The sequence below is a fragment of the Mustelus asterias genome, chromosome 21, assembly GCF_964213995.1.
Source record: "Mustelus asterias chromosome 21, sMusAst1.hap1.1, whole genome shotgun sequence".
NCBI lineage: Eukaryota > Metazoa > Chordata > Chondrichthyes > Carcharhiniformes > Triakidae > Mustelus > Mustelus asterias.
The window spans coordinates 16,055,465-16,066,051 of NC_135821.1; the positions used below are offsets into that span (position 1 = coordinate 16,055,465).

General features: G+C 52.2%; 1 protein-coding gene across 1 annotated transcript in view; it reads left to right on the forward strand.

The window, feature by feature from the left end:
- Positions 1-8,096, forward strand: part of LOC144509471 (TGF-beta-activated kinase 1 and MAP3K7-binding protein 1-like) — a 24,665-nt gene extending 16,569 nt beyond the window's left edge. The window contains exon 6 of the mRNA XM_078238381.1: positions 7,893-8,096. Within this exon, the coding sequence (XP_078094507.1) occupies positions 7,893-8,096 (204 nt within the window). The remainder of the gene's footprint in view (positions 1-7,892) is intronic.
- The last annotated feature ends 2,491 nt before the right edge of the window (positions 8,097-10,587 follow it).

Below are 10,587 nucleotides of genomic sequence, written 5' to 3' on the forward strand. Positions count from 1 at the left end.
ATAGACTGGGGTCACTGAGATAGACTGGTGTCAGTGAGATAGACTGGGGTCAGTGAGATAGACTGGGGTCAGTGAGATAGACTGGGGTCACGGATATAGACTGGGGTCACTGAGATAGACTGGGGTCACCGAGATAGACTGGTGTCAGTGAGATAGACTGGGGTCAGTGAGATAGACTGGGGTCAGTGAGATAGACTGGGGTCACTGAGATAGACTGGGGTCAGTGAGATAGACTGGGGTCAGTGAGATAGACTGGGGTCACTGAGATAGACTGGGATCAGTGAGATAGACTGGGGTCACTGAGATAGACTGGGGTCAGTGAGATAGACTGGGGTCACTGAGATAGACTGGGGTCACTGAGATAAACGGGGGTCAGTGAGATAGACTGGGTCAGCGAGATAGACTGGGGTCAGTGAGATAGACTGGGGTCAGTGAGATAGACTGGGGTCAGTGAGATAGACTGAGGTCAGCGAGACAGACTGGGGTCAGTGAGATTGACTGGGGTTACCGAGATAGACTGGGATCAGTGAGATAGACTGGGGTCAGTGAGATAGACTGGGGTCAGTGAGATAGACTGGGGTCAGTGAGATAGACTGAGGTCAGCGAGATCGACTGGGGTCAGCGAGATAGACTGGGGTCAGTGAGGTAGCCTGGGGTCAGTGAGATAGACTGGGGTCACCGAGTTAGACTTGGGTCACTGGGATAGACTGGGGTCAGTGAGATAGACTTGGGTCAGTGAGTTAGACTGGGGTCAGCGAGATAGACTGGGGTCAGCGAGATAGACTGGGGTCAGTGAGTTAGACTGGGGTCAGTGAGATAGACTGGGGTCAGTGAGATAGACTGGGGTCAGTGAGTTAAACTGGGGTCAGTGAGATAGACTGGTGTCACTGAGATAGACTGGGGTTAGTGAGATAGACTGGGGTCAGTGAGATAGACTGCGGTCAGTGAGATCGACTGGGGTCAGTGAGATCGACTGGGGTCAGTGAGAGAGACTGGGGTCAGTGTGATAGACTGGGGTCACTGAGATAGACTGGGGTCACCGAGATAGACTGGGGTCAGTGAGATAGACTGGGGTCACCGAGATGGACTGGGGTCAGTGAGAGAGACTGGGGACAGTGAGTTAGACTGGGGTCACCGAGAAAGGCTGGGGTCACTGAGATAGACTGGGGTCACCGAGATAGACTGGGGTCAGTGTGATGGACTGGCGTCAGTGAGTTAGACTGGGGTCAGTGAGATCGACTGGGGTCAGTGAGATGGACTGGCGTCAGTGAGTTAGACTGGGGTCAGTGAGATAGACTGGGGTCACTGAGATAGACTGGGGTCACCAAGATAGTCTGGGGTCACTGAGATAGACTGAGGTCAGTGAGATAGACTGGGGTCAGTGAGATAGACTGGGGTCACGGAGATAGACTGGGGTCACTGAGATAGACTGGGGTCACCGAGATAGACTGGGGTCAGTGAGATAGACTGGGGTCAGTGAGATAGACTGGGGTCACCGAGATAGACTGGGTGCAGTGAGATAGAGTGGGGTCGGTGAGATAGACTGGGGTCACTGAGATAGACTGGTGTCAGTGAGATAGACTGGGGTCAGTGAGATAGACTGGGGTCACTGAGATAGACTGGGGTCAGTGAGATAGACTGGGGTCAGTGAGATAGACTGGGGTCACTGAGATAGACTGGGATCAGTGAGATAGACTGGGGTCAGTGAGATAGACTGGGGTCAGTGAGATAGACTGGGGTCAGTGAGATAGACTGGGGTCAGCGAGATAGACTGGGGTCAGTGAGATAGACTGGGGTCAGCGAGATAGACTGGGGTCAGTGAGATAGACTGGGGTCACTGAGATAGACTGGGGTCAGTGAGATATACTGGGGCCAGTGAGATAGACTGGGGTCAGCGAGATAGACTGGGGGTCAGTGAGATAGGCTGGGGTCAGTGATTTAGACTGGGGTCACAGAGATAGACTGGGGTCAGTGAGATAGACTGGGGTCACTGAGATAGACTTGGGTCACTGGGATAGACTGGGGTCAGTGAGATAGACTTGGGTCAGTGAGTTAGACTGGGGTCAGCGAGATAGACTGGGGTCAGTGAGATAGACTGGGGTCAGTGAGATAGACTGGGGTCAGTGAGTTAGACTGGGGTCAGTGAGATAGACTGGTGTCACTGGGATAGACTGGGGTTAGTGAGATATACTGGGGTCAGTGAGATAGACTGGGCTCAGTGAGATCGACTGGGGTCAGTGAGATCGACTGGGGTCAGTCAGATAGACTGGGGTCAGTGAGATAGACTGGGGTCAGTGAGATAGACTGGGGTCACTGAGATAGACTGGGGTCAGTGAGATAGACTGGGGTCAGTGAGATAGACTGGTGTCACCCAGATAGACTGGGGTCAGTGAGAGATACTGGGGTCAGTGAGTTAGACTGGGGTTACCGAGAAAGGCTGGGGTCACTGAGATAGACTGGGGTCACTGAGGTAGACTGGGGTCAGTGAGTTGGACTGGCGTCAGTGAGTTAGACTGGGGTCAGTGAGATAGACTGCGGTCAGTGAGATAGACTGGGGACACCGAGATAGACTGGGGTCAGTGAGATGGACTGGCGTCAGTGAGTTAGACTGTGGTCAGTGAGATAGACTGGGGTCAGTGAGATAGACTGGTGTCACCGAGATAGTCTGGGGTCACTGAGATAGACTGAGGTCAGTGAGTTTGACTGGGGTCACGGAAATAGACAGGGGTCAGTGAGATAGACTGGGGTCAGTCAGATAGACTGGGGTCACTGAGATAGACTGGGGTCAACGAGATAGACTGGTGTCAGTGAGATACACTGGGGTCAGTGAGATAGACTGGGGTCACTGAGATAAACTGGGGTCAGTGAGATAGACTGGGGTCAGCGAGATAGACTGGGGTCAGTGAGATAGACTGGGGTCAGTGAGATAGACTGGGGTCAGTGAGATAGACTGAGGTCAGCGAGATAGACTGGGGTCAGTGAGATAGACTGGGGTTACCGAGATAGACTGGGATCAGTGAGATAGACTGGGGTCAGTGAGATAGACTGGGGTCAGTGAGATAGACTGGGGTCAGTGAGATAGACTGGGGTCAGTGAAATAGACTGGGGTCACCGAGATAGGCTGGGCTCAGTGAGATAGACTGGGGTCAGTGAGATAGACTGGGGTCAGTGAGATAGTAAGAAGTCTCACAACACCAGGTTAAAGTCCAACAGGTTTATTTGGTAGCAAATACCATAAGCTTTCGGAGCACAGCTCCTTCGTCAGATGGAGTGGATATCTGTTCTCAAACCGTGCAAACAGACACAGAAATCAAATTACAGAATACTGATTAGAATGCCAATCTCTACAGCCAGCCAGGTCTTAAATGTACAGACAATGTGGGTGGAGGGAGCATTCAACACAGGTTAAAGAGATGTGTATTTTCTCCAGACAGAACAGCTCGTGAAATTCTGCAAGTCCAGGAGGCAAGCTGTGGGGGTTACTGATAATGTGACATAAATCCAACATCCCGGTTAAGGCCGTCCTCATGTCTGCGGAACTTGGCTATCAGTTCCTGCTCAGCGACTCTGCGCTGTCGTGTGTCGTGAAGGCCGCCTTGGAGAACGCTTACCTGAAGATCCAAGGCTGAATGCCCGTGACTGCTAAAGTGCTCCCCAACAGGAAGAGAACAGTCCTGCCTGGTGATTGTCGAGCGGTGTTCATTCATCCGTTGTCGTAGCATCTGCATAGTTTCCCCAATGTACCATGCCTCGGGACATCCTTTCCTACAGCGTATCAGGTAGACAACGTTGGCCGAGTTGCAAGAGTAGGTACCGTGTACCTGGTGGATGGTGTTCTCACGTGAGATGATGGCATCCGTGTCGATGATCCGGCATGTCTTGCAGAGGTTGCTGTGGCAGAGTTGTGTGGTGTCGTGGTCACTGTTCTCCTGAAGGCTGGGTAGTTTGCTGCGGACAATGGTCTGTTTGAGGTTGTGCGGTTGTTTGAAGGCAAGAAGTGGGGGTGTGGGGATGGCCTTGGCGAGATGTTCGTCTTCATCAATGACATGTTGAAGGCTCCGGAGGAGATGCCGTAGCTTCTCCGCTCCGGGACGTTGTCTACCTGATAGGCTGCAAGAAAGGATGTCCCGAGGCATGGTACATTGGGGAAACTATGCAGACGCTACGACAACGGATGAATGAACACCGCTCGACAATCACCAGGCAAGACTGTTCTCTTCCTGTGGGGGAGCACTTCAGCAGTCACGGGCATTCAGCCTTGGATCTTCAGGTAAGCGTTCTCCAAGGCGGCCTTCACGACACACGACAGCGCAGAGTCGCTGAGCAGAAACTGATAGCCAAGTTCCGCACACATGAGGACGGCCTAAACCGGGATGTTGGATTTATGTCACATTATCAGTAACCCCCACAGCTTGCCTCCTGGACTTGCAGAATTTCACTAGCTGTTCTGTCTGGAGACAATACACATCTCTTTAACCTGTGTTGAATGCTCCCTCCACCCACATTGTCTGTACATTTAAGACCTGGCTGGCTGTAGAGATTGGCATTCTAATCAGTATTCTGTAATTTGATTTCTGTGTCTGTTTGCACTGTTTGAGAACAGATATCCACTCCATCTGACGAAGGAGCTGTGCTCCGAAAGCTTATGGTATTTGCTACCAAATAAACCTGTTGGACTTTAACCTGGTGTTGTGAGACTTCTTACTGTGCTTACCCCAGTCCAACACCAGCATCTCCACGTCAGTGAGATAGACTGGGGTCAGTGAGATAGACTGGGGTCACGGAGATAGACTGGGGTCAGTGAGTTAGACTGGGGTCAGTGAGATAGACTGGGGTCAGTGAGATAGAATGGGGTCAGTGAGATAGACTGGGGTCACGGAGATAGACTGGGGTCAGTGAGATAGACTGGGGTCAGCGAGATAGACTGGGGTCAGTGAGATAGACTGGGGTCATTGAGATAGACTGGGGTCAGCGAGATAGACTGGGGTCAGTGAGATAGACTGGGGTCACGGAGATAGACTGGGGTCAGTGAGATAGACTGGGGTCACGGAGATAGACTGGGGTCAGTGAGATAGACTGGGGTCAGTGAGATAGACTGGGGTCAGCGAGATAGACTGGGGTCACCGAGATAGACTGGGGTCAGTGAGATAGACTGGGGTCAGTGAGATAGACTGGGGTCAGCGAGAGAGACTGGGGTCAGTGAGTTAGACTGGGGTCAGTGAGATAGCCTGGGGTCAGTGAGATAGACTGGGGTCAGTGAGATAGACTGGGGTCAGTGAGATAGACTGGGGTCACGGAGATAGACTGGGGTCAGTGAGATAGACTGGGGTCAGTGAGATAGACTGGGGTCACCGAGATAGACTGGGGTCAGTGAGATAGACTGGGGTCAGTGAGATAGACTGGGGTCAGTGAGATAGACTGGGGTCAGCGAGAGAGACTGTGGTCACTGAGATAGACTGGGGTCAGTGAGATAGACTGGGATCACCGAGATAGACTGGGGTCAGTGAGATAGACTGGGGTCACCGAGATACACTGGGGTCAGTGAGATAGACCGAGGACAGTGAGTTAGACTCGGGTCAGTGAGATAGACTGGGGTCAGTGAGATAGACTGGGGTCAGTGAGATAGACTGGGGTCACGGAAATAGACTGGGGTCAGTGAGATAGACTGGGGTCACGGAGATAGACTTGGGTCAGTGAGATAGACTGTGGTCACTGAGATAGACTGGGGTCAGCGAGATAGACTGGGTTCACTGAGATAGACTGGGGTCAGTGAGATAGACTGGGGTCAGCGAGAGAGACTGGGGTCACCTAGATAGACTGGGGTCAGTGAGATAGACTGGGGTCAGTGAGATAGACTGGGGTCAGTGTGAGAGACTGCGGTCACCGAGATGGACTGGTGTCAGTGAGATAGACTGGGGTCAGTGAGATAGACTGGGGTCAGTGAGTTAGACTGGGCTCAGTGAGTTAGACTGGGGTCAGTGAGTTAGACTGGGGTCACCGAGATAGTCTGGGGTCAGTGAGATAGACTGGGGTCACCGAGATAGACTGGGGTCACAGAGATAGACTGGGGTCAGTGAGATAGACTGGGGTCAGTGAGATAGACTGGGGTCAGTGAGTGAGACTGGCGTCAGTGAGATAGACTGGGGTCAGTGAGATAGACTGGGGTCAGTGAGATAGACTGGGGTCAGTGAGATAGACTGGGGTCACGGAGATAGACTGGGGTCACGGAGATAGACTGGGGTCACGGAGATAGACTGGGGTCAGTGAGATAGACTGGGGTCAGTGAGATAGACTGGGGTCAGTGAGATAGACTGGGGTCACGGAGATAGACTGGGGTCACCGAGATAGACTGGGGTCAGTGAGATAGACTGGGGTCACGGAGATAGACTGGGGTCAGTGAGATAGACTGGGGTCACGGAGATAGACTGGGGTCAGTGAGATAGACTGGGGTCACGGAGATAGACTGGGGTCAGTGAGATAGACTGGGGTCAGTGAGATAGACTGGGGTCAGTGAGATAGACTGGGGTCACGGAGATAGACTGGGGTCACGGAGATAGACTGGGGTCACGGAGATAGACTGGGGTCAGTGAGATAGACTGGGGTCAGTGAGATAGACTGGGGTCAGTGAGATAGACTGGGGTCACGGAGATAGACTGGGGTCACCGAGATAGACTGGGGTCAGTGAGTTAGACTGGGGTCACGGAGATAGACTGGGGTCAGTGAGGTAGACTGGGTTCACTGAGATAGACTGGGGTCAGTGAGATAGACTGGGGTCACCGAGATAGACTGGGGTCACCGAGATAGACTGGGGTCAGTGAGTTAGACTGGGGTCACGGAGATAGACTGGGGTCAGTGAGGTAGACTGGGTTCACTGAGATAGACTGGGGTCAGTGAGATAGACTGGGGTCACCGAGATAGACTGGGGTCACCGAGATAGACTGGGGTCAGTGAGATAGACTGACATTGCTGAGCTTTATTAAGATAACGGAGATAGAGTGAAGTTCCTGAGATAGGCTGTGGTTATGTCGATAGGGGTCACTGAGATAGGCTGTGGTTATGTCGATAGGGGTCACTGAGGTAGACTGTGGTTATGGAGATAGGGGTCACTGAGATAGGCTGTGGTTATGGAGATAGGGGTCACTGAGATAGGCTGTGGTTATGGAGATAGGGGTCACTGAGATAGGCTGTGGTTATGGAGATAGGGGTCACTGAGATAGGCTGTGGTTATGGAGATAGGGGTCACTGAGATAGACTGTGGTTATGTCGATAGGGGTCACTGAGGTAGACTGTGGTTATGGAGATAGGGGTCACTGAGATAGGCTGTGGTTATGGAGATAGGGGTCACTGAGATAGGCTGTGGTTATGGAGATAGGGGTCACTGAGATAGGCTGTGGTTATGGAGATAGGGGTCACTGAGATAGGCTGTGGTTATGGAGATAGGGGTCACTGAGATAGGCTGTGGTTATGGAGATAGGGGTCACTGAGATAGGCTGTGGTTATGGAGATAGGGGTCCCTGAGATTGCGGTTACTGAGATAGACTGAGATCACCGAGTGTCAATAAAGCTTTATCTGATGCTGGAACCTGCACTGTTGTCCTAACAGGGAGTTAACTCGCTTTCTCTCTCCACAGATGCCACCCGATCTGTTGAGAATTTCCAACATTTTCTGTTTTGATTTTGGATAAAGCTTGGTGGAAGTGTTTCCAGTGGAAGGATGGCTTACCGTCCCTGAATCTTGTTCGAGATTAAAATCCAGAATACCCCATCGTTTGCTGCTCAACAAACATATTGAGAAAGCCATCTTTCGCTGTCAAATGTATGCAATGCCCCATGTGCCTCCATATGAGGTCTTTGATCACTTGCACGCTGACGCAATTCTATTTCCCCTGCAGGGTTACACAGCACACTTGGTTGCAATTCTTATCCTGTTGGATCGAGAGACCCTCCAGGCCGGTCTCCATCTGGTGCCAGTGGGCCAGAGGAAGCGAGGCGATACCTGGCGTTTGAGGAATGGGCAGATCAAGGGACCAGAGGAAGCTCTGAGGGCAACAAGAGTTTCATTGCTAAACACATGGAGGGTACATGTAAGGAAGTAAAGCATTCGAGGGCATCCCAGTAAAATTCAGATAGAGGGCTGCTAGAAGGGTGGGAATTTGCTTGGATAAATGTGTGGATTAGTGTCGAAAAGGCCATGAGAAGTTGCCCTTTAGTGTCCACAATTGTGCAGGTTAGGTGGAGTAGCCATGATAGTCCAAGGGATATGGGGATAGGGTGAGGGTATGGGACCTGGGTAAGATTCTCTTTCAGACAGTTGGTGCAGACTCAATGGGCCAAATGGCCTCCTTCTGCACTGTTGGGATTCTAAGGTTTTGTAGGCTCGAGCCTGGATGAGATTAAACTTCATAGAATCATAGAATCCCTCCAGTGCAGAAGGAGGCCACTTGGCCCATCGAGTCTACACTGACAATAATCCCACCCAGGCCCTATCCCCATAACCTCACGTATTTACCCTGCTAACCCCTGCGCTAAGGGGCAATTTAGCACGGCCAATCAACCTAACCCGCACATCTTTGGAGTGTGGGAGGAAACCCACGCAGACACGGGGAGAACTTGCAGACTCCGCACAGACAAGCATCCGAGGCCGGAATTGAACCCGGGTCCCTGGCGCAGTGAGGCAGCAGTGCTAACCACTGTGCCACCGTGCCGCTCTTTGTCCACCTTCAATGCTTTCATTCCGCTTTCTCCGGCCCTACATTCTCATCTGGTTTTCCCATCTCGTCACTTCAACAACTTTGCTCCTTCTGCAAGATCCCCAGTGCAGACAGTGAGCCAGCCCTCTTCACAGAGGTGTGGACACCAAGCCAAAGGAAAATGGGGTGAGAGGGGGGGTGGTGACCATAGGTTTGGTCGTAGCGGAGAGAGAGACAGAGAGAGAAAGAGAAGGAACTGGAGCAGTCTGAGGAGGGAATTGGGGTGCGTAGCTGGGTTACTGAGGGCATGGCTGCCAATGCCAATGACACCCACATCCAGGAGTGATAAGCAGGGGGAGGACTCATAGAATCCTACAGTGCAGAAGGAGGCCATTCGGCCCATTGAGTCTACACCGACCACAATCCCACCCAGGCCCTATCCCCAGGCATTTACCCTAGCTAGTCCCCCTGACATGAAGGGGAAATTTAGCATGGCCAATCCACTTAACCCGCACATCTTTGGAGTGTGGGAGGAAACCGGAGCACCCGGAGGAAACCCACGCAGACACGGGGGGAATGTCATAACTCCACACAAACCGTGACCCAAGCCGGGAATCGAACCTGGGTCCCTGGCGCTGTGAGGCAGCAGTGCTAACCACTGTGCCACCGTGCTGCCGGGAGTTGGAGAACTTGACACAGGTCGGGAGTGATGCTCCCAAGAAACCTGCCCCTTATCCGGTCTTGTGGAATCCGTGAACCATGTCTATGTTAATTGTCTTAGGCTGCAGTCCCTAATTTGTTACCTGATAAACCTTTTATGGATGTTTTGTTTGCACTTCAATCCCCACGCTCCTGATCTACGGGCACCCGGTGCAGAGAGGGTGGGGGGAAGGACCTCCTCATGAACCCCGCTTCTGGGCCTGGCCAGACTCGCCATAAACAGATCCAGGCAGCGGGCGACCGAGAGGGGGGCCCGACCCGACTGTCTGTCCCTCTACCGCGGCTACATTCGTGGCTGGGTGTCCCTGGAGAGGGAGCAAGTGGTGTCCGCGGGGGCCATTGAGGCTTTCCATGCTCGTTGGGCACCGCAGGGGCTGGGGTATATTATTGACCCCGTTAATCACATTTATGTTTGATGTTTTAAGTTTCCTTTACACTTTGTTTTTTGTTTTGGAAGGTGCCCCCCCCCTCAATACCCACTTTGAGGGGAAGCCCCTTTTACTTTGTCCCTCACTTGGTTTAACTTAGATGATTTTATTTGTCAAACTGATTTGTCGGGAGTGACAGAGCCCAGAGGGATACAAACATCGGGAAAAGGAGGTTTCAAGAATCCGCTCTTCCTTTAACTTCTCTACTTCTTCCCTCCATCTTTCTTTTCTGTTCCAACATGAACTAGCAATGAACCAATCACTTGCACTCATTTCCTTGAACTTCTCAGCACAGTAAGCTGTTTAATTAGAACTCGTTTAGCAAACAGGACTTGTAACTGATCCCATGAATCCAGCAAAACAAGTACAGGCACGGGACTCACTGCACAATCCATGCCTAACTGTTGGACTGAATGCCAACATTCCTGACTTATCTTCCTTCCATTACTTCTTAACAAGCTAATAATGTTGGGATTACTGTGCCGCATGTTAGTGGGTAGTAGGGGGCGGTAATTAAAGCTTGGCTGGGGAAGTGGTGTGGGCACCAGGGAGGGAAGGTGTCAGACTCCTGGGGCATTAGGAACATGGGTGGTACGGTGGCACAGTAGGTTAGCACCGCTGCCTCACAGCGCCAGGGACCCGGGTTCGATTCCAGCCTCGGGTCACTGTCTGTGCGGAGCCCGCACATTCCCTGCGTGGGTTTCCTCCGGATGCTCCGGTTTCCTCCCACAGTCCGAGAGACGTGCTGG